The 24,993-nt window shown below is 34.6% G+C and overlaps 1 protein-coding gene across 7 annotated transcripts in view; it reads left to right on the top strand.

Moving 5' to 3' along the window:
* Positions 1–24,993, top strand: part of LOC100867828 (venom dipeptidyl peptidase 4) — a 214,324-nt gene that overhangs the window by 130,249 nt on the left and 59,082 nt on the right. For all 7 annotated transcript variants that reach the window (XM_086902911.1, XM_086902914.1, XM_086902912.1 and 4 more), the window contains one exon: positions 17,097–17,266. In XM_086902911.1, the coding sequence (XP_086759037.1) occupies positions 17,097–17,266 (170 nt within the window). The remainder of the gene's footprint in view (positions 1–17,096; positions 17,267–24,993) is intronic.

Below are 24,993 nucleotides of genomic sequence, written 5' to 3'. Positions count from 1 at the left end.
CGATGTCCTCTTTAATCTTCACGCGAAGAAAAAATTTTCTTTCTACACGTAGGTATTTTACACCAGGCGGAAAGTCTTCGACACTTTCGGCCGCTATTCTTAATTAAAAAGTGCACGCTTGGACGGGGCGTTCGCCACGCCGTTATTAAAACGAATCGCAGACCTGTTCACATCGGGTCCTCGAGTTGCGCAGCCTGTTTTCCCGCGGAAATCTCTTGTAATTCCGCACGGTTTTACATTTTAATGCTACCCACCCGGACGACGATTCGTCGTCGTCGTCTGAAAAGTAGGATCCACGACGTGAAACGGTCCTCGAAGCTGGTCGTGGCCAGGAGGTGGCTTGGCCTGCTTGGCGGGATTAATTAACGTCAGAGACCTTGGCGAGCTTTTCACGGTAAAAGAAATAAGGAATTTGGACAGCTAGTGGCCATCTCTTATTTCGTGTACCTAAAACAGAGGTTGTTTAATTAACGTTACGGCGAATTTTTGCCAATTTTCGTTTTACTCCTTCGTTTCCTAGACTCGTGAAAGGATCAGTGAATTACTACGAATTGTATATTAATTATTTACTTTTTCTTGTGTATAGTTTTAACAGTAGACTTGTTTTTTTCTTCCTTTGTGATATTTTATTATTTGTAATTGTTTTCAATAAATATTATGTAAATTTTTTATATTATACGTTGACGAATAAGTCATCGTTGTTTTCTAATTATTGACATTTCTACATCAATTATTGTTTATTTAGTTACATCGATGAAATTTTCATATTCTATTTTATGTGATATTGGATTCGACTTTTATTCGATAATCTTTCTTATTATTATCAAAGTCAACGAAATATTTAATAAATGATGAAATTTAATCTCACTTTATAACGACGAGAAAATTGATTATAACATCCAACTTGGTTGTTTCTAGGCAACCAATATTCTATTCGTCTACCGTTTACACTTTTGTAACAATAAAGATATCCGGAACAATCTTTCCTAATAAAAATTCCAATTCGACGAGAAAAATTATCGTCGATTCTATTTAAAATTTTCCACCCCGGCCATTTTCGTTCCTGCTCGAAGAGAAAGATCTGGATGAAAGAATCCGGAATAAGCATAAGAGTGTGGATGCAACAATAGCCCGAGAAAGTTAACAATCGAGAGAAGCCAGCCAGAGTGCAGAAATAGTTTCTCTCGTGCAAAAGCAATTCCTCTTCGTGCCAAAGAAGCATCTCTGATGCAAAAAAAAAAAAAAAAAAAATCAAACGGTTTTTTCGCATAATTCGTTTTAAACAAACCTGTAAAAGGTTTCGGATCGCACTCCGGTTCGATTCCGCATTCTTTTACTTGTAAAATAAAGTAAAAGGATAATCAAACGGTTATCTTTTACGTAGTAGTTTAAATTATTGAAATTTAAATTTAATCGCAAAGGAAAAGAAAAAAATAAACGATAAATTTAAAAATTATTACTTTTATTCATTTTATAATATTTTACTTGTTAATTTACTTGGTAATTTGTTTTTCTTTTTTTCTTTTTTTGTAAGGAAATATTTATATAATAATCTGGCAAGAGAGATGATCATTTTTTGTAAAAATTCTTGTAAAGGTATCATCATATTTTTGAAATACCAATTCTACGATGTGAACTAATCGATAATAAATAATAAAGAATTAAAAATAAAATAAAAGGAGAAAAGAAGCAAAGAATTGAAGAACGTTTAAAGGTGCAAAATTTCAGAAATCTATGGAATGTATTTCACGTACGATACAACACAGACTATAATACTAACTATAATATAATACAATAATTGGATACGCTTCAACTTAAATAACAAAACAATATTTCTCGTAAGATTATTCAAACCTGTTCTCGATAATATATCTCTTTCCACAACGATTCGAAACGTACCGTAAATTAAAACCTTCTAAAATCAACCTCTCCCCCCTCCCCCCTCCAAAAAAAAGAGAAACACATTTCGTCCCTTTTTAAATTCGAAAAACGAAAATCGCCGTTTTAAATCTCGATACCGCCCGCAACGTTTAAAATACAGATCTCGATACCGATCGTATCGATAGTGAACTGGATCCTGTGTTCCTCGACACAGGTTTCGATTTCCCCGGGATAATTGCAAATCTGTTTCGCGCAAAATTCCAACCGGTGCCGCCGCTCGGAAATTATTCGCTGTTTCAAATCGTTAGCCCAGAAATCGTATAATAATTCGCGGCGCGGCGTTCGCCCGCCGGAATCGCGTTTCCGCCTCTGCCGTATTTCCGGGTCGCGATTCCGGGCGCAGAGAGAGAGAGAGAGAGACTATGCATCGTCGATTCCCATGCATCCAAACTACTTATGTATATGTCTACAAGTCTCATCACGATTGTTAATGAGATGGAAATTCGAAACTTTGGGAAAACAAGTATCGCCCTCCCCCCTTTCCTTCTAGATTTTGCCCGGGAGGATTATTTTGAACTTTCTCGCGTGAACTTTATAGGTATATATTCGGTGTTTCCAATTAATTCCACTTATTCGAATTTAACTTATCGTTTGTTTATATATCGATGGTGCAATTTCTATTCACGTTGAACAGTTGATTAACTGTTATTCGATTTGATTTATCTTTCGACCAGTTTTGGTGATGATTTTAATGAAGTTATTCGTGTTTTTTTTTTTTTTTTTTGTATGTTATTCGTAAATAACGTTGAAACGATCCGAACAAGTACAGAAGAAGAAAAATGTGAAGGGGCCGATTGTTATTTCATCACTTTGTTTCTTGTAGGTTTATAATAGTGGAGCGAAGCTGGAGGATTTCTTTTAAGAAGGTATAGAAATATTTTTTGTATCTTCATTCTTCGCGTGTTTCGCGTTAGATATAAACGATTCTTTTTCTTTCGAGTTCACCACGTTCGCAAATTAGCGAGCTGTATTAAGGTCACCTACTTGCACATGGTGCCACCATTAAATTTTGTTAATTGAATCCGTAAAATCGGCCAACTTTGAACGGCTTATATTCATGCATGGATAAAAACGGAATATAGAATTTGTGCGGAGTGATATTATTTTATTAAGGAATATATATTTGATACACTGTGCTTCCATTTGCAAATTTTAAAATCTAAATTCTTTGAATTTGATCTTTCTCTCTTTTCTTTTTCCTTGTTCCAATCCTTTCGATAACTCTTTATCCCTTCTTTCATTAAATACTTTGGAAAAGTGTTAAGATAGAGTTACTGTTAAAGCCTTTGGGAAAAATTGGAAGATTGAACACTGAATTGCTGGAAAGGTAAAAAAGAAGCTATAATGATTTCTAATTTCTCTAAATTATATCACATATTTGTTATTATTTATCCATATAACATTAAATGTTATTTTTCGAAAATAACAAACAAAATTTTGAAATTAAAAAACTTTTCCCAATTGCAAACTTTAACGATTCTAAGATGCTATTTACTTGTCTAACAATAAATTTAAAGCTGTATAGCCATTTAAAGCCACGTCAATAAATCATCTCTGAGTAAAACTTTCCTAACGATGAGCTCTAACTTTAACTTTTGCATTGATAATTTGAAGATTGGAACAAGTCAAGTATATTACTCCTTTCACAACTCAAATAGACATTTAAATCAGAATTATAAATGATTTAATGCAGAGATATTGAATTAATTTGTATAAAAGTATGAAATTATTATTTTTTTTTTTTTTTGATAGAGCAATGTAAAATCAAGGAATTTTGAAGAATTTCATATAGAGCAGATTTATGATAGAAATAAATTATAAAATACCAAAGTTTCAGCGTGATAGAGCAATATCAAATAGAATTAAATGAATAATTTATCGTTATTATTTTGCAATAGATTGAAAAAATTGCGCTTTCTAGACCCGCAATTACAATGAACAAACTGTGTCTATACTTAAAAATTTTCAAATAATTCTTTTCTCTCTATCGTGATAATCAAAAATACTTTTGACTCTTCATTAATATTACAACTTGCTATAACTTTCCTTTTCTAAACTTAAAAATAAAAGTAACTATCAACGATTATTTTAATCCTTAAAAGAAGTACAATTATTCTCAAAATAATCTGTCGATCATTACCATCTTATATCTCTCATCCTCATTTCCACCCTTTCTTCTACTTCTTGATCCAATAAAACAAACAAGAAGCTCTTCGATCGTTTACCTTATTTTCTCGTCCAAGATCGCTGATCGATGAATCGAGAAGCAAGGGATAGCAAGATTCTCGAAGAATCGAGGGAGTAAGTTCGGCGGTGTTTGTGAGTTGAACTGTCGAGAAGTCGACATCGGTGGGGGAGGCGTGTTTGGCCGGGATGGAAACGTGTTCTTGCAAGTTAAAGTCGAGTTGAAAGGATGTCTCCGAGTGTTTCGCGCTCGAAGGAGTTACACACCAGTGATTCCAGCGAGCGGGAGTAGGAGTTTAAGTAGTAAATACCGGTGAAACAGTCGAGAGTGGATAAAATGGGAAAAGAATAGTTAGGGAAATTTTATGAACCTCGAATGAGCATCGCGCGAGGTCGAAAACTTGTCGAACCGGCCAAGTTGAAATACGTGGCTCGACTAAACTCGACTTTGCATCTTCACCCCATATGCATACTAAATATGCATCTCATACCTAAAATCCTATATGCATATGGTATACTGTCGTCGCTTATGACACTATTCGATTTCCACGTCAATGATTAAATATTTATACCCGTACTTTCACTCGCACTATCAATTCTTTAATTAGTGTGCTTCGAATTGTCATTTCTATTCGCATTATCGTCGAGTGATCTTTTCTCTTTGTACGTAAAAAAAAATTAAATTTTCCTCCTTTTTCTTGTGAATTATTATTATATTTTTAATGTACAAATATATGTGTATAATTTAAATTGTTACTTTTACTCGCATTAAATCCCACCTTTTATCACGTAAAATATACATAAATTTTTCCTCCCTAAATAAAAATAAATCAACGATTTGATTTATCGAAGATTAATTGATTTTTAAATCAGCACAAAGAGGCGCGCAATCCTTCGATAATTTTCATAAATATTAACGTAGAAACGAATTGCCGCTCGCTGCTCGAAACGAATTATTTGTGTCCCAATAATTGAATTCAATCTTTAAATTCTCAACCCTTTTCGAATCCATCACCAGTCGAATGAAAGCGTCAAAGTATCTTCCTGGATGAATAATCCCGCGGACACGATAAATAATTAAGGGATGGGCGTAAAAGGAATTTCGTGGAGATGTTGCCTCGCGACATCCGGCTTATCTTCAACCACCACCCCCTCCTCTGCGTTCCACCGTGAATTTCACCCCCGGGATATTTCTCTCCCTCGTCACGTCCAGCCAGCTGCGCAACGCAGTGTCGTGTCTTTGTGCTCCACCACCACCCCTTTTCTTTTATGTTTGCTTTTCTTGCGTCCTTTTCCCGCTCCCCCACGGTTCGAGAAGCAGAATTTACCTTACACGAAAGGCTGGATACTCGCGAGATGCACGGGGTGTTCGAGAAGAAACCGCTCGAGATTCGTACATACTTTTAACAATTCAAAAATTTGCAGCATTTCAGTTGGCTTCATTTCGATCGATTTGCTTATGCAGACTCACACTTTTCTACCTTTAAAATGTTGCTACCCCCTTCGAACGATCAAATAAATATTTGGACCGAATGTAGGGTCGATTGATGAAGAAATGTAAAAGAAATAAATAATTTTCGTGACAGTGATTGAGAACCACTGGTATATATATATATATCACGCGAAGAAAATTCTTTGTTGTTAAACATTCCGTGTTGAAGGAGCAAAAGAAGCGAAAAGAAGAGTGACCGACATATCGAGTATGAATCTCGTTGAACACCCTGTACATGTCTATTTACGCGCCACGGGTCATCCCCTCTCGGCAAGAAGCGCAGACTTCCTTTTGCCACGCGGAATTCTTTTCGGAGGAATTACAAGGAGTTATTTGGAGTACGCGTTGAAAGGAACGCCAAAGGGGCGTTTTTGATCAGTTACCAGCCAAGGTATAGATTCGGCTCCTGTTCTTCTAGGAATGGAACAATGGCGGCAATGGAGGGAGAGGGCTAATGGGTTGGGAAATTGATTATTTAGCGGAGCGATGGCTGGTTGGTGATGGCCGAGGTGAATTTTTAATGAGATTCCTCGGGGAAAGTTTGCCCGAGTTCGATTGTTTACTTAATGAGCCGATTATATTCGACGGCAGGAGGTGAAATTATTTCAATAAAAATTTCACGCTCACCTTTGAAATATCGTAGGAATATTATAAGAAAAGGTGTTATTTTTTTTTTTCCTTTTTTTGATTTAATCAGAATAATTTATACGATTTTCATAACAATAATTCGTTAATATTTCTTTCTTGAATTCTATTTCTTTCTTGTTTCACATATCCTCCGAGAATCGAAAAGGTCCTCGAAGGAATTAACGAACGTAGATCCTTCTACGATAATGCGCTCGAATTTATTTCCATTTACGAGCCGTTTCACCACTAATCATTGACGTAATCATCGACTTTCGAGGAGAACAGCAGGAAAAAGTAGCGAAATCCTCGAGTTCCAGCCAAGAGATAATAAATATCCTCACGAGGGATGCAAGTATCGAAGTATTCGAAAGATTTTTCGATGCTTCCCCACTTTCGTCCCCATGGAAAACTTTCCAACTTGTCCCGATATTCGAGGCACGATCCAAGTATTGTTATCAATGAATCGGCAGAAAACTCACGGTGCAAAGTATCGAACGGCCATTATTACCTCCGACCCTCCACCCTCCCTTGTGAGTAATGCTTATTACGTCTGTAGCTTCGATAACAAGCCACATCTCGTCCTCCCCGCCCTTTCGTCACTATCGGTAACGAAATGAGAACAGGGGATGGAAGAAAATATATATACATACGTGTATATGCGTGTATAACAGCCGTTGGAAATTGTTCTTCGTCCAACTCGAAACGGGATCTCGATTTAAAATTTTACCGAAGCGAAAATTACCTCGCTTTCTGCGAAGCGATGATCGAAATTTGGCTAGGATTGGAAGGATTTAAACGAGATTAAATGTCACTCTCTTTCCTACTTTTTTCATTTTTTTTTTTTTAAATATAGATGAAGAGAATTGTCGAATGAAATTGACAACGATACAACAATGAGCGAGCCACGTTAAAAGTGACGATGTTGTATTTTTAACGAGTGTGAAAAACTTTGGCACCATGGTGAACGAAACGAAAAATAGATCAAATGGATATACTTCTACGACTTCGTTAAATATTTTAAGGAATAATTAAAATAATTAGAAAGGGTACGATAATTATTGTAATTGGATGGAAGATACAAAGAAGCGGATAAACTGGCGGATCAACGTTAAAAGTATATATATTTCAAACGATATTCAAGATAACAGCCTTGATTGTTGGATTAAACTTCATGCACGGGAACATAGGAATTAAAGTTGAAACCGAGACCCTCCGCTTTTGACGGGGCAAAGATTGTTTTTCAATCATCTCTCCATTGCCTTTTAAAGAGAAACGAAGCAAGAGAAACGAGTGAAATAATTATATCGGCATGCAAGAAAATAAATAAATCGATGCTTAAAAAAAAGAGAGAGAGAGAGAAAAGGGGGGAGAAGGGGGAAAGTTTGCATAGTTAAAACGATTTTCACGATAACAAGTAACAACGAACTTTGTTTCTGCAAGCAGGCTTTATTGGATACGAGGGATCAGCCTCGTATAATATGTCGAATCAGGAAATTTCCTTTTGCCATCCACCTCCGTACAAGCACAATACGTTTATGCTTTTATCGTTTGATTGTGTACACCATAATATTCCAGATTTGTTGGTATCGCTTCGAGCGACTTAAATTTCTCGCTCGATCCGTTGTACGAATGCCCCGATTTTGCGCAATGTTTACGATTTCGTGAAACTACATTTACGTTCAAATCGCTATTATTTGGCCGAGCTTTGTTGTTTCTTGTTTTCGTTGTATCGGGAAAAGGTTGTATGTAAACTTCGATACTGCTTACACACAGTTTAATACGATCTTTTCGATTTAACCATTCCTTCTTCTTCTTCTCCTTCCTTTTCTTTCGAGTTTAATCAAACAGCTTTTTGAAAAGTATATATACAGAAGTTCACGCTTTGTGAATATATTGAAATATATTGAAGTATATATTAAAGAATGTAATTAGAAAAATATATATAATAAGATGTTATTCTTATTTGTTCTTTTATGTATTATTCCATTCATGTTATTTTCTAGTATTTTACGGAAGAAAATAAAGAGGATCCAAGTGCGAATCAACGTGTTAGCCACAGTTAGGCAAAGATCATGTATTAAGAAATCTTTACACGATTAATATTCATAAATAGATTGGATAAACTGCATTGGAAATATCGAAATTGTATTAAAAATATTATTGTTAATATCTTTAATAATATTATTCTCAATGTTATTGTGCCCGAGTTTCACCATGAAATATTTTCAATACAGATATTTTTCACGGTGTTTATTTTTTGATCGTTGTTCTGAATTGTTCTATATTTTTTCAAGTAAAAGGATAAGAGGATTCGATGTGTGTATTTTTAAAAAAAAAGAAAAAAGAAAGTGCTTTATTTAAAAAAAAAATAATAAAGAAGTAATTGCAAAATGCATATTTATTATAAAATAAATATCCACAGTCTTTATCCTTTTTTTGATAGTAATTTTTTCTTAAGTTTCTTTTTAGTAGATATATGGATTAATTAAAAATTCTTATCAAAAACATAACATAAGAAAGATTTTCTTAATCTTTGAAGATATATCTGTGTCTCTTTAAAATTTTAACCATTCACCAGAAATATTTTAAGATTGCTAGGGCGACAATTTCCAAAAAGAAAAAAAAAAAAAAAAATAAGAGCAAAAATGGCAAATTTTGAATTATGATATTTTCGCGGGGAAACATTCGAAGTGTTATCGTGCCATTCGCTTTTTGTGCTTGTTCCACTTTTTAACAACTCTTTCGAAAATCGAATCGCTCTTCAATCCCCTCTCGATGCTCGCGTTATCGTTCTCCCCCTCCCCCCCCCCCCCTTTTTTTTTCGAAAATAATCCTACAAGCGTATGAGAGATTCTTCAAAACAATCCCCCCATCGACGATACTCTCCATTACCGGCAATTACGCTTTCCAAACAGACGTATTGTACTTTCTCGTGGCGTATTTCAAGGAATCTCGATCGTCTCAATTATTCGATATTCCATTTATCGAGTAGAATAGTTTTATAAAGTAGTTTCAAGTTTCGATTCAACATTATTTCATAATTCCACGCAATTTCCTCGAATTATTAAACGAATTAAGAAATAGAAAGCGTGTGTAAGACACTTTTTTTTCTTTATTTCTAACCGAGAAAAATAATTTCACGAAACGTAATTGCAATATCGCAAGCTTTAACGCGCTTCCGAATATTTTTTCCACTGTTTCTAAATTGAATAAGAATTAGTATAAAAACAAACTTTCCTCTTTCTTTTTTAATAATCAATCTATTTTTACAAAATATATCTCAAAGTTTCCTTAAAAAAAAAAAAATACAACATTTATCAACATTTTCCAGATTTCCAATCAACCCTCTTTATCACTCACATACGTTAAAGTATCAGTTGAAATCGCCAGTTGGCGGAACATATTCGATCGGGTAAACAGCGCTTTTCTCTTCCCTTCCCCTTTAAATCGAAAAAGTGGGGCAACTCGACTCGCAAAGATTCGATTTGTAAAAAATAATTTTCGCGGTGAATAATTTTAATTAACGCGCGCTCCTCCTTCTCCGACTTCGAAACGACTTAATTAAAGGGTCGTAAAAAAAAGAAAGCAAACTCCTTCTCCTCTCCATTTTTTTTTTTCTTTTCCCCCTCGAGCAACCTCCTTCAACATTTTTTTGGGATATTTTTCCCTCCTCCCCTCGAATCGTATCTTTATCGCGCGATGAAATTCCAATGAGTCGAGTTAATTCCAGTGAGTTTCGATCAAATTTTTCGATATCGCGCGCAAAATTGTTTTCCCCGAATGCTGTTCGCTGTTGCTCGCCGAAACGGGATGGGAGGGGGATGTAGCGAAAAGGTATTTTAATTTAAAAAATAAATATAAGCCGAAGCTGTGTAATCAACTTTTCCAACAACAAGGCGAGCTTTCTCTTTTCGATCAAAGCGATTCTCGCAATTTCTGCCTATTGAGAAAGGAGGGGAGGGGAGGGAGGGAGATTCGATTTAGTTTACAGTTAACAAGTCGAGCGTAGCCGGAGCGAGTAACATTGAACGGGGATTAAATTAGCTTGATTCTTTGACGCTCGATTCCTTCTCCCCCCCCTCCTCTTTTTTTTTTTATTTTTTTACACGTTTTCTCGTTCGACTCTGATCGTCATATTTTCGTACAATTACAATTACATTCGGATGGGATGAAAATCTTTCGGAATTCAATCGAAATAAAGTTTCATTTGAACAATTATTACCTTACTTCATGTTATTCGAATATTAATACGCGTTATTTCATTTTCACGGATCAATCGGAGGTTTATAAAGATGTTTTTCTGCGATGAAATTTTTTAACGTGGAATTTTTAGGTTCCCTCATGCTTGAACTTTTCTTGGGTCTACGTGTGAATATATTATATGTTTCTCTGAATTTCCCAATCCAAAATGAAATACGTATTTTTCTATATACATATATAAAGAAATTTTATTACTTTTGTTACATATCGTTTGAAAAATATAATGAAATATTTTTTTATCGAAACGTTTTCGTCACTCGTTTCATGACTTTATCTCAATTGAAAAGTGTAAAAATTATAGTCTTATATTTCAACGTAAGATAGATAATTTATAATTTCGTAAAAATTTGTGACAAACGCGAATAAACAATTAAACAACGCGTCCGCATATATCGAGAAGTTTTAATGAGTTGAAAAAAGAATAAACGATACCCTTTTGTCCAGATATTCCTCTTTATATTTATTCACTCTGTGAATTTATATGTATGTACATGTAATTTTTCTTCTTTTTTTTTCCGTTGGAAATTTTTGAAAGAATAATCCGAACAATAGAAGCGAGGAGAAAGAAACGACGATAGGTTGATCCCTGTTTGCAATTTCGTCGATACATTACGCGTTTAATATCAATCACGATTCGCGTAATCAATTGCGCTAAATAGGCGGCTCGTTAGGTCCATGTAAACTGCCAGATTTATTGCATCCGGGGGGAGTAATTCCCATGGAACGATGATTCATATTCGCAAAAATACCGGCGAACCAGCTGCAACGTCGAAATTTTTTAATTAAAAAACATCTCTGGAATGAATTATGGGAAATTGTCGGGGCGGATGTATTAATAGTGGCGTGTCGATATAACAAATTCCGTCTCTCCATTTTGTCGGGCAAGAATTTTTTCTATCTTCCGTGTTACGAATTATTCGAAATTTGGGATAAATATTTAAAGAAAAAAGAAAAAAAAAGAATATTGCCCTTCGATCTCGATGATTTTTTTTCTCTTTTTCAGTCAAGATCGTTGCCAAGATTTTATTTTGATCAACAAATATATTGAATAAATTTTTCATCGATTGATTCGTGTTCATTCTCCTTAAATTAAAATTAAATGAAAATTTGATGATTTCTTTTTTTAATACACCATTAAATAAATAAGGTCGAAGGTTTTGTTTTGATTAACAAACTGAATAAATTTTTTCATCATGTTCATTCTGCTTAAATTAAAATTAAACGAAAATTTAAATCGATCAATTTAATGGTTTGCATTAAGCTCGAGCTAGTTTTAATCAAATTGTCTAACAGAAACAACGAGCTTGATTGAAACTAACTTAACTATTTCGAAAAATTGTTCTTTTTAACAGATATTTTTACATTCTATTTTACACGATTTTACAGTAATTTTATATATATATATATATGTAGTAGACTCTATCGATGTTGCTACAAAGGGGTTGAAATTATCCTTTCATCTGCGTACAAGTGGATTAAAAAAGACACCGGGGCCATTGATCAAGAATTTATTGCGAGGATATTGAAAAACTGGCTTCCGCGCCAGACAGAGGAATGAAAATGGAGGAATGAAAGTTGTAAGAGGTGCATTAACGTTTATATCGCGGGAGAATTGAAATCACAAAGTACCGATGTAATCGTGTCACGGCCCCTGTCCACGATTACGTTCTCAAAGGCGCGAGATGAGATTTCACCGAGCGCTCCTCTTCGGACAAAGAAGATCGGTTATCGCGAGGATATTAGCCGCCTGATCGCGATCTTTCATATTTCATATCGAAAATCGGGGAAAAAAATCGACCTCCCTATTTAAATCGTAGACGAAGAAATTAAGAAATTAGAGAAATTTCTATGTTGGATTGTTATCGTGGTCGAGATCGTGATATTTTATATTAAAAATCGTAAAATAAAATCGACCTCCCTATTTAAATCGTGGACGAAGAAATTAAAAAATTAGAGAAATTTCTCTTCGTACATGTCTTTTCATGTTTGATTATTATCGAAATCAATTTCTCGATGCGAGATCGTGATCTTTCATATTTTATATTAAAAATCGTAAAATAAAATCGTCCTCCCTATTTAAATCGTGGACGAAGAAATTAAAAAATTAGAGAAATTTCTCTTCGTATATATGTCTTTCCATGTTTGATTATTATCGAAATCAATTTCTCGATGCGAGATCGTGATCTTTCATATTTTATCTTAAGAATCGTAAAAAAAAAAAAAATCGAATTGCCTATTTAAATCGTGGACGAAGAAGAAATTAAAAAATTAGAGAAATTTTTCTTCGTGTATATCTCTTCATGTTGGATTGTTATCGAAATCAAGTCTAAGTTACTGGTTTTATGTCCTACATGTTCAAAGATTGGTTCCACTTTAATCATTGGAATAACGAGTTAGTGTATAGTTGGCTCGATCGAAATCTTTAAGGATCACGATGATTGCAATCCGGATTGTAAATCCACGACCCATTCTTGAAACGATCAACTTTTCATCGAGCTATCATCGCTTGTGCTTATATATTTCATTATCATTTCGTGAGGTGGATAAAAATAGATATTCTATTCGCGATGAAGAAATATTAAACGTTCAAATCAAACACAATACAGTAATACCGTTCAATCGAATCAATCCGTGTGACACACGGTATTTTAGCAAGTCAAATTAAATTCATTTACTGCGTATTTTAAATTTAATAAATGGATTTACGATAATACGTTTCACCGTACGCACAATTGGAGATTTAAATCTGGAACGAATCGATTAAAACACACTAGTTTCGTTCAAATTCGAAAATTCCTCTTCTAGATAGATGCTGTTTAAAAAAAGAATTTCCAAAAAAAAAAAAAAAGAGTACAAAATTCCAGATTCTAACCTTCCTTCCCTCCCTCCCTCCCTCCCTCCCCCTGTTGGACATTTTTCATCCACTCTCAGAATTCGGCACGCGTACGGCCATTGGCAAAATCGCGGGAGGGAAAATGCAGAGCGTTAACGACGCCGCGCTCGAAATCGCATGCCACGCGAGCACAATTTCTCGCGAATTTCGTTCGATAACTGGTGTTTGAACGGGTGCTGCTTCCGGCAACACGTACGCCGAAAAGGAGGGAAATAAAGAAACAAAAAAAAAATTTTTAATAGAGAAGGGAGAATGAGTTTTTAGAGGTGGAACGCGAGTTCAAATTATCCGAGAGAGGAAGGGGATCGATTTTGAGATCAATTATTGACACGCGTTGTCGGTGTTTCGCGAAATTTACGTTTCTATTGCGGCACACCGAAGCGCGTGTTGTTGACTTTGCACGTATGTCCATCCGTCCACACGTGACGTTTCCAGTGTAATGAATTCGACGATGCAGAATCGGATGAATTGTTACCACGTACCCCACTATGTGTTTACGAAAGAAATGCTACTCTTTGCTACAACTTCATAGATTCGTCGCCATTATCGAGTAAGAGTATCGATTCGAATAATTTCTTGGTGAACGCGTCGAAGGATCAAATAATGAATTGATCTCGGACCATTTCTATTCTATCCTTGTTTTATATACGTCATCTCTCCCATTATATTTACGCTGTCATCATTTTTATTCAACGAGAATAATTGTTGGAGAAATCCTACGAATAGGTTGACTTTTCTCCATTGTGAGATATTTTTCTCACGAACGAGTTCACTCTTTCTTTCTCAGGAGAGAGAGAGAGAGAGAGAGAGAGAGAGAGAAAGAGAGATAAGGAGAAATGTATTTTTCGAACGATGTCTTGCTTCGAATATAATTCCGGATCCTGTTCTCTCCTATTTTTGTTTATACCGTTGAAAGGAGCACGATTTAAGGGAATAATTCTCGTGGATGAATAGCGGATTCGTTCGTATAAATTCCTTGAGAATTGGAGAGGAATGTTTCCTTGAATAAAATGATAAATGCGACCCTCGGGTAGATTGTTTTCCAAAACATTGCTCTTCCAAACAGGTAAATATGTAACGTGTACAAAACACGTATATGATAATTTTAGGAATAAAAAAAAGCTCGCGTAAAATTCAAAAATTATTTCCATAATGGAAAACTAAGAAATTAAAACTGAGAGATGAAAGTTAAGTGTTCTTTTTTTTTTTCTTTTAATATTCGCATTAAAGGAAGATAAATATATTTTTTGAAATCGAATTATGAACCTATTAATAATTAACATCGATTTCTTAATTCATATTTTTCTCGTAATAACTTTTTCCTCCGTCTAATAATTGTTAATTTGCACGATTTTTTCATTAAAATATATTTATATTGAGATTACCGAAACGTAATATTTCTTTCTTTCTGTCATATTGTTAAGATAACTCAGAGTAGAAACATACGTCTGATATGTATTCCACAAGTAATACCACTATATTGTCAGATTATAATCGATCTATACCACTTTTCTTACAACGACTTTATTCTTTTTGATTTCTTGAATTAAAATATATTTATATTAAGATTGAAACGTAATATTTCTTTCTTTCTCTCATATTGTTAACTCGGAATAGGAGTATATGTCTGATATATTCATAAGTAATACCACTTGTCAAACTATAATCGATCTATACCACTTTTCTTACAACGACTTTATTCTTTTTGATTTCTTGAATTAAAATACATTTATATTAAGATTGAAACGTAATATTTCTTTCTTTCTCTCATATTGTTAACTCGGAATAGGAGTATATGTCTGATATATTCATAAGTAATACCACTTGTCAAACTATAATCGATCTATACCACTTTTCTTACAACGACTTTATTCTTTTTGATTTCTTGAATTAAAATATATTTATATTAAGATTGAAACGTAATATTTCTTTCTTTCTCTCATATTGTTAACTCGGAATAGGAATATATGTCTGATATATTCACAAGTAATACCACTTGTCAAACTATAATCGATCTATACCACTTTTCTTACAACGACTTTATTCTTTTTGATTTCTTGAATTAAAATATATTTATATTAAGATTGAAACGTAATATTTCTTTCTTTCTCTCATATTGTTAACTCGGAATAGGAATATATGTCTGATATATTCACAAGTAATACCACTTGTCAAACTATAATCGATCTATACCACTTTTTTTTTTACTACGATTGTTTTATTCTTCTTGACTTGTTGAATTAAAATATATTTATACTAGGATTATCGAAACGTAATATTTCTTTCTTTCTATCATATTGTTAACTCAAAGTAGGAATATATGTCCGATTATACTTATAACTAATTGTCGGATCACATATAATCGATCTATATCACTTTTCCTACTACGATTGTTTTATTCTTCTTACCATATTTATTCCGTTTTACTCGTCTGGCCATAACTGCTCTATTCCACTCATCGATCGACGACAATTTTATTTCATTCGTACGACATCGATATCATAATTATTCTACTTAAAATTAAATATATTTGAACACTTGATTTCATCCCGATTAAAATATTAACAACGTAACAAGTATCGTTCATCATTAATTTATATCATCAATGCGTGCATTTGTGAATCTAATTTAGTCGGATGAAAATATCCACGGTATGAAAAAATATGTATGATTAAAATGCATCTCGTGTTTCCCTATGAATACATCTCGAATGCATCGGATGAAATTCAGCCAACGGTTATGCATACGTGTGACGGCTATTTGGTACTTTGACAACGATTGCCTGCTACGTGACTGCTATTATACCCAAGTGTGGTCAATAACGTGGCCAGGCCAGGAGAACCTTTCTTTAAATTGCTAATATCGTTTTAAAATCTACGAGTTTATTATATGTTTTATTCGATCATCGACATACAAAACCGAATTTCTGTAATATAATTTATATGATGATTAATTTTATCGATATCGGTCAGATTGATATTCCTCGTCGTTCGTTTTAAAAATTATAAAAAGTATTACAAGTATTAATGAATTGTTTAAGCTGAAAGAGAAGCAGGAAAAAGTGGAAACGTTCGTAAGACGATCCGAGGTGTCATCGTCATACCCAGACTCTCGTATTACCGCGCTCTGCTCCTCGAACATGACAAACGGAAAGATGAAACGTACTAAGAACAAAGAACATCGTCGAGTGTCATTTGCTTTAAAGAGCAGCGTAACCACACCGGTATAATAACCTATGAAAACCTTATATTTAGTGTAGTAGAATCTTTTTAAATGAGAAAAATGTTCGTACTTTTATACGAGTGGATGATATTTTATACAAAATCAAAACAAGTCGTTCGATATTAATACGATAAATTCAAGCTCAAAAATAAAAAATAGCTCGAAACGAGACAATCTTCGAAGATTGCCACTACTTCATTTAATTTCATCCAAATCCAAAAGGAGATAAATATCGTTCGTTAATAAAAATAAAACGTTTACACGAACGAGCCTCGTACATTTTACATTTCGTGTTGCATTTCGAAAATTTCCAATGTTTTCGAGAAGCAATACACTTATTACTCCCTTCTTTTCTTCTTTCCAAATGAATACTTTCCAATGATATAAAACCCACCAAACCTTCTCCAACGAACAACTCTGTCCCCAATATCAAAATATCATGTTGTCGCGATATAACGGTTGTTCGTTTCATTTCAGAGGAGGTGTTCGGTTCCAACAAGGCTTTATGGTTCTCGCCGAGCGGCAATAAACTGGCCTTCGGTTACTTCGACGACTCCCAAACACCGATCATAACGATACCGTTTTACGGTTACCCGGGCAGCATGTCGTTCCAGTACACGACCGCGATCTCGATCCATTATCCCAAGGTAAGTGTCCAAAAGAGAGAGAAAGAGGGAGGAGGATCCCTCTTTTGCATTTCGTTTGATCTTTCGTGGCCAGGTTCTCGTCGAATCACGACTCGAGCCGTGGCTTTTGTGTGCATTCGAGGAACTGAATTTTAGAAAATTGGAGCAGGAGGAAACATCGAGTTTTCCTATCTCTATGCTCGAAAATCGAACACTTCCTAGGCTATCCAAGCCTACTCTTGGAAAAAATAAGCAGTTAAAATTTGGAATGAAGTTACTTCGTTTGTGAAATGCTCGAGTGCTACTAATTGATAGATGTGTTTGATGCTTCGAAAGTAACTTTATTCTCAACCTAAACTGTTAAAACTTCGTTCATTCTTCGTTGATTCTTGGTAAAAGGAATAATATTGAAAATTGTGGTTCTAATTTTTCGCCTGAAAGGAATATTTGAATAAATTGTGCACGATTTCGATGTTGATACATAACAAGAATTTATAAAAGTCGATACACACATTTTGATGCATTTTCAATGAAAGAGATTTCATTTTGAAAAGATTAAAATGCATCTGGGATCGTATTATGGAATATTAATTGACAAGACGACTTAATCGCCTTCTTGTCTTCTTTATCAAAAAATTACGTATTAAAAGTCCAACTCCATAGAAACAGTTGGACACCGTAGATTCTTGGGACGGCTGCAAAAAAGATGATTAATATTCTCCAACCGAGTTACACGTACCACACCGCAAAATTGCTCGCGGAAAAACTTTGAATCCGCCGCGTATTCCTTCTTACTCCTGCGAGAAACTGTCCAAACTATCGAAACGAAACATCTAAAAATTATAATAACGTCGCCCATCCATTATTTATCTCCATATATTATATCCTTTACATTCTATTCTCGTCCATATGCACGTTATTAACATCACACTGCTACGTGTCATCATTTTATCCATGATATTTCTTAAAGAAGGGTGGATAGAGAGAAAGAAAGTCGAGTCCGAATTTTCCAATTCAGCACACCTGGAAAGGTTCGTATTTTTCCCCCCACTTCTAGTTTCTTTTCTCGAATTTCCACAAAGCGGCCATCTTTTTGGAAGACGCGGCGCAGCCATTAACATGGCGGCAAAGTGAGGTTAGGAACAACGAACAAAAATTACGTACCTGCAATTTATTTACGTGCCTTCTTCCTCCGCTCTGGGGACTTTTCATTACAACTTCCCGACGACGATTCTCTCTTTTCTAGGCCACTTCAACTCACGCAATTTAACTTACCTACACAATTGCGTCGCGGTTGGTAGCCCTGCTCTCCAAATGCTCGCTGACCCGTCGCAGCACGCGACTATCCAGAGATGTCGCTCTTTTCCTTCTCTTTCTCTTCAGACTGAATTTCGTCGTTCTCAATTTCTTTCTCCTTTGGTTTTACACTTGGATAACCGTAATAATAACGCGTATTACAGTCGTCAGATCATCTTAGAATGGTTGCTTAGAAAATTGCTTCGTAGCCGGGGCTAACCGGTGTGTCTGGCAGCCACTTAATCTGCATGACGGATGAGTATGAAATATGTACACGGCGAAGCATACTTGTGAAATATGTCCGTCACTAGGGCTCTGTTTACAATGCATCGATTATCCTTGGCGACTTTATAACTGGAAAGAAATTGCGAATGTATTTTCTGCATAAGGCATATCTTCGTCGATATGTTCCAAGGGGGTGAAAGTGGAGAGAATATTGTGTAAATAAATAGGTCGATAATTGCTTGATCGAGAAAGTTAAAAATAGGAATAGATTTTGAATTTAATTGATACATTATAGATTATTAGTCGCAAATTAATATCTTAGAAACATTAGATCGTGATATTCGTGTAAATGTATTAAATTGATATCGATAATATATATTTCTGAACGTTTTGCTTATTTTATTTATTTTTTCAATATTATATGAGTATAGTATAAAAGTGTATTTATTTAATACGATATTTATTCAATATGATTGCAAATATGATGATTTTGCCAGAAAAACGTATGGAATACTCTATCTATAATCCATTCGTATACAATTTGTCTGTATATATACAATGAAAAATTCAATCCTTAAAAATTTCATTATTTTTTTCACTTGAATATAATTTCGCTTAGCAATATACTTTTTTTTACAGCGATCGAGCACTAAAAATCTCAATTTTTTTGTGTTGCTTTATCTTAGACAAAATAAATATCGAAATTTTAAAAATTGATTTTAAAAAATGATTTCAAAGTAATGTTTCCTTAAAAAAAAAAAAAAAAAAAAAGATTGCACGTATGAGGAAATGGAAGAACGATGCAATGTGTGTACGTAGAGAGTAACCGTTATAGAATGATAGAGTGAAATAGAAGATAGAAATAAAGAGAGAACGCATGTTATTCAATTGACTGTGAAATTTTTATCTATAAAACCAACATGGCTGAAAATTGGTATAGATATCGGGGCAAAAAAATACCAACAACGTAAAAAAAATTTTAAATATTTCTTTCGTGAAAAATTAAAAAATTATACAAATTTTTTGATCGTTTCATAATTAATTATGATATATTGAATCTAGATATATATATATATATTTGTATTTTTTTTAAGTTTCAAATTTGATATCTGATTTTATATTTTAGATTTTTCATAATACACATATTTTTTTTATTATTCGATTTCATATAGGAAAAAATCGTCAGAACTTTTCATTTAATATTCCATAGATTTCTTCGGTGTTATTTAACAAATTTCATTGGTTTATATTAACTCAACATCAAATATGTTGTATTTAAAATTTATATAATGGATAAAAAAATCGATAGATTATTCATTCTTCTAATAATCTATATGCAAAATCAAATTTTAACGAATAAATAAATGATACTTGAGCAGAGATTTGCATCATCCCTTCAAATACCATAACACCACCCAACTATTAAATATTGCATGATATTTTTCATTGAATAATCACAAGAAGATCCACGTTTCTCTTAAGATAGAGGAGAATAAGAGAAAAAAATAAAGGTCAAAGTTAAAAAGAATAATTGAGAAAGGGCAAATAAATTAATTTAACGTGTATAATCTAGCGTGTGACAAACGTTTATCTGCCTAAAATGCGAGGGAAAAGGAACGAACTCGCGAATAGTGAGAAGTGGATTCGAACGATTTCCACTTTGTCCAATAACATTCCCTTTACTCCTCTGTTCGGAGTAATTTCCCTCGCGACTTCGAGCAGCCTTTAGGTTCGAAGAAAAAACGAATTGGAAGGAAACGATTCGATGCTATCGATGAGAGGGAGAGAGAGAGAGAGAGAGAGAGAGATTATGCGTCGAACTCCTCGATTTTTTTCGAATAATAGAATCTAAAGATTTAGAGAGCCAAGTGATGACCAAGTGGAAAAAAAGAAAGAAAAATTTGTGATTTAGCGTTTGTTCCTAGTTGAATCCTCGGAGAAGAACTCGTTTAGAGAGAATTTTTATGTGAATTTCGAAGTTTTGATTACGAAATAGTATTAATAATTGAATATTTATTTCTGGAAAGAAGAAATTATGTATTGGATAGCAAGATATATATCTTGCACAACGATTATTATTGAGTCCAATTTTTCCAGATATTAGTTCATTAAAGAATCGTAAGGAAACTTTTTCAATATTTTTAAAATTTATACTATAATATTGTAATATAAATTTTTGTTTCGAATAACATAACGTATTTTCTGTAATTGAATATTTGAGCTTGTTTGATACGTTTGAAAATTTAAATTATTCAAAGGAATACAACGAAAGGTAAAAGTTCAATAAATCAAATCTTCATTCACGATTGCTTCCACGAATCGAACGCGTTTAAAAATATCTATACAAACTTTCATTTTTAAAATAAAACTTTGATATGCCCCCGTTCGATTCGATTGTCGCCAAATTCAAATAATAAATTACGAAAAAAATTTCATCTTTGTTCGATCGATTCCATACCAAGTCAAACGCTTAGAAATTTAGAAATTTTTCTCCTTTTTTTTTTTTTTTTCTTCTTTTCCGTATAGCTTTTACCATCAATTTTCACTTTATCCCATATCCTCAAAACTCTTCGAAATTTTAAGCCACACACAGGTTGACGGTGAAAGAGATGAAAGGTGGTGGTAGCCAGGCTCTCGCAGTCGAAGAGGGCGTGGAAGCTGGCACCTGTGCAATTTTTAATGGCTTTTTACGAGGCACGATTGATGCCAGTGCCGGCCACCGGCAAATATTGCCCGGCGAGAAAGCTGCTTGCAAGTTTACCTGAGCGATGAATAACGTCGTTCCTCTTTAATGGGGTTCCTTGCGCTCGTGGATCCTTTGCAATTCACCCTGTGTGACGGATCGTGTATTTAAACTTTGTTTACGGAATTTCCACCACGATACTCTTATTCGACAGTTGTGAAATTTATCGGCCCAAATTGCGGAAAAAATGCAAAGCGATCGACGCCTTCGAAAACTCTACCGGTTGAATTAATGTTCGTTGAACGAGCGAAGATTCTTACGAAATCGTCTACCATTTCTACCTTTTCTTTTTTTTTTTTTTTTTTTTTCGTAAATTTAACCTAAACTTCGAAAATACCGCCAATTGATGGATCGTTGTTGCGCGAGAGGATGGATAATAATAATAAATTTTCAGAGAACTCGATTATCCGACAACGAAATCCTGTAACAGAACGGAATATTTCCCTTTTAAACAGAGCGGAGATAACAAAACTGCAGCGTCAAGAAGTAAAGATCTTCTCGGTGTGCATACCAAATAAACGTGGCGGGGTAAAACGGGGTAAAACGAAGCAAATACGGAAGAACGGAAGAAAGGAGGGGGGAGGGGTGAAATAAGGTATAAAAAGGCTCGTCTTGACAGGAGAAAAAATGAGGTTCCTGCGAGCATCATCCTCGGTGGTCATTCAACGAACATCTTCGCTTTCCTCCTCTCTCTCTCTCTCTCTCTCTCTCCTTTTCCTTTTTCCCCTCCAAGTACGTGTTCACGAAAACTCATTTTCCAACGGACAAAGTGGCCTACTTTGATACTCGTCACGAATCTGAAATCCGTGGGAGCAAAGAGTCCATTTAAAGATCACAGAGATTTCACAATGAGAGAGGACAGGCGAGGAGTTTAAGGGTGGAAAAAAGAAAACGGATAGGGAATGGCTAAAGGACCAATCCGACTCAGACACACACACACACACACACACAAAGAGAGAGGGAGAGAGAGGATCCGAGGCCTCGACAACGTTGAGGGAAGATTTAAATTTCCATTTCCTTCCATCCAACCCTCGAGCGACGTCTCTGTTTCCCGCGGCGGGACGTTCCTCCTTCCTTCCTTGTTGGCCGGTAAAATTATTTTCCTTCATCGATTCACTTTTAACCAGAAGCGGGACGGATGGTGAATTTTCGCCACAAACGAGACGTTCGTCAGTTTCCTTTGTTTGTTTCGACGAATGTTGCATCGAGGAAAGGTACCCGCATCCGTGCCTTTGAATCGCCAGAAAAATCGGTGGAATTACGGTAAACGTTCAATTTTTATTGAAAAATGATCGAATTCCGTTTCCTTCTTTTTCTTTTCTATTTTAACTCTTTTCCTTTCATCGACACGTTTCTTGTTAAATGTTATTCTCATAATAAGAATAATAATAATAGAAAATGATGCAAATTTTTATCGTTAAATACTCTGAAATGATGGAATTCCGTTTCCTTCTTTTTCTTTTCTATTTTAACGTTATCCATCTTCTTTCATCGATACGAATGCGCAATGATCGTTCTTGTTAAATGTTATTCTTAATACAATATAATGGACAAATGACCGATCTATACTAAATTGTTTATTATTCTCGTTGTATCGTAAATTTATTTACTTATAAATTTCACTCTGAACGGATCAAAAGGAAAGAAAATCGTCACCCGTGAATACCGTTCGTTCATTTCTTCGACGTATTAAAAAAAAGCGCTAATTCCGATATCCGACGGCAATTATGACATTTTATCGTCCCATTTATCACGCGGCGTCAAAGCGTGCAAAAAATATTCTCTCCAAAACTTTTGCAATTTCACGAATTTAATGCGGCCAATTTTATTCGGCCGGAGCATTGTCCGATTCCCCTATAATAAATTTTAAACGCATCGACTCGTTTCCAAGCCAAGAATCCTCTCCAATTGACTTTTTTTGCTTACCCCCCCCCCTCCCCTCTCCCCTCTCCCCTCTTTCCATTTCTCGACCAAACCGGCCAAACGCAAAGCGTGCCCTCGTCTTTTTCCCTCTTCCTTGGGGAAAATATATACGTACGTACGTATATCTCTTTTATTTCGACCTTCGTTCCCCCATGCATTTTTCAACCCCTCCAGTCCTGTTGATTTGCGGTAAACCAAAATATGGCCCGGCCTGCGAAAATATCGCTCGCTTAACCGCTTATGCATACAACACTCAATCTTCATCGATTCTTTCTCCTCGTTTTTTCGAGGCTCGATACAGCCTGTACGTAGAGAGACGTAGAAGTCTAAATGGCAACGAAGCTTCGATCCTTCGCAGTGAATAATTTCAATTTCAACTTTGTTTAACGCTCGATCACCGAATTTTCCGTATTTTCGCTCGAATGGAAAATTATTTGCCCAGGTATCATCGTTCTTTTATTGCGTTTCTTTTTTTTTTTTGGAATCATTCACGAAGTAATATTAAACGTATTTTTTTATTTTTTTTCTTTTTTGTATAAATTATAGAATCGCGTTTGCGCGATATTTCGGAATTTTATGTACTTTTTTTTTCTTTTTTTTTCTTTTTTTTTACGTATTTCGTCGAAATTTTTAATAAACGTGTGACTTAATTGTGTACCAGCACCGTGTCGAGATTCGTTTCAATTTTCACTTCGGGATATTTCGTGAATTTTTAATTGTTCCCGGCCGAGAATTAAATTTACGCGACAATGTTGCTAACTATCGCGAAAATTCTATCAGCAACCGATTTTAATAAAGAGCCATCCGTCCGTGGAAATTAGAATATTTCGAGATATTGGAATATTTTCTTTTCGAAAGGATTCTTCTCATCGATATTAGATAAAATAAACAGGTTCCTCGTGTCGATCGATTAAAATTTCTTCTTCTTCGTTTGAATAAATTTATTTTTATAGCTCGTGGAACTCCGGCCGCTGGTTCGATTACATAATTTTCCAATCAAATTAAATTTCATCTAGCGTGAGAAAAGAAAGGGGAGTAATATCGGGATGGAATTTAGAAGAAATATTTTCAATCCTTATCCTCGATATTGTGCATACAGATGCATCGTTCGAATTCTTCAGAATTTTTCAATTCCTTATCCAGGAATTATCCAGGAAAATGGCAATTATCGATATGCCAGTTTCCCCTCCGATCTCTCCCCAATCGGCCGCGAATTTTCATTCAATTAGGGAGGGAAATAATTTAATTTTCGTTCACTGCAACGCTTGTCCAATTCTCGTTCCTCCATTTTTCGAAGAATAATCGAAGAGCAAGTATCGTTAAATTCGTTATATACGCTTTCGTTTCATCTTAATAAATAAAATCATATTGCAAATCTCATTTGCATATGTGAAAATTATTAGATTTGTATCGGTTTCGTAATAAGTGTTATTAATATGGTGAAACATTAGATTATAAACTATCGTTCGTTTACTTCGATATTCGATGTTATTCGAATAACTAGCATAGTTTTAATCTACGGATGGAAATTTTTCGATACGAATGGAATTTTCAATAATTC

This window comes from Apis florea, unplaced genomic scaffold (genome assembly GCF_048593485.1).
Source record: "Apis florea isolate Af1SG1 unplaced genomic scaffold, ASM4859348v1 contig_2274_pilon, whole genome shotgun sequence".
Classification (NCBI taxonomy): Eukaryota; Metazoa; Arthropoda; class Insecta; order Hymenoptera; family Apidae; genus Apis; species Apis florea.
Note: the sequence above shows the minus strand (reverse complement) of the source record. Positions and strands in the feature narration are given on the sequence as shown.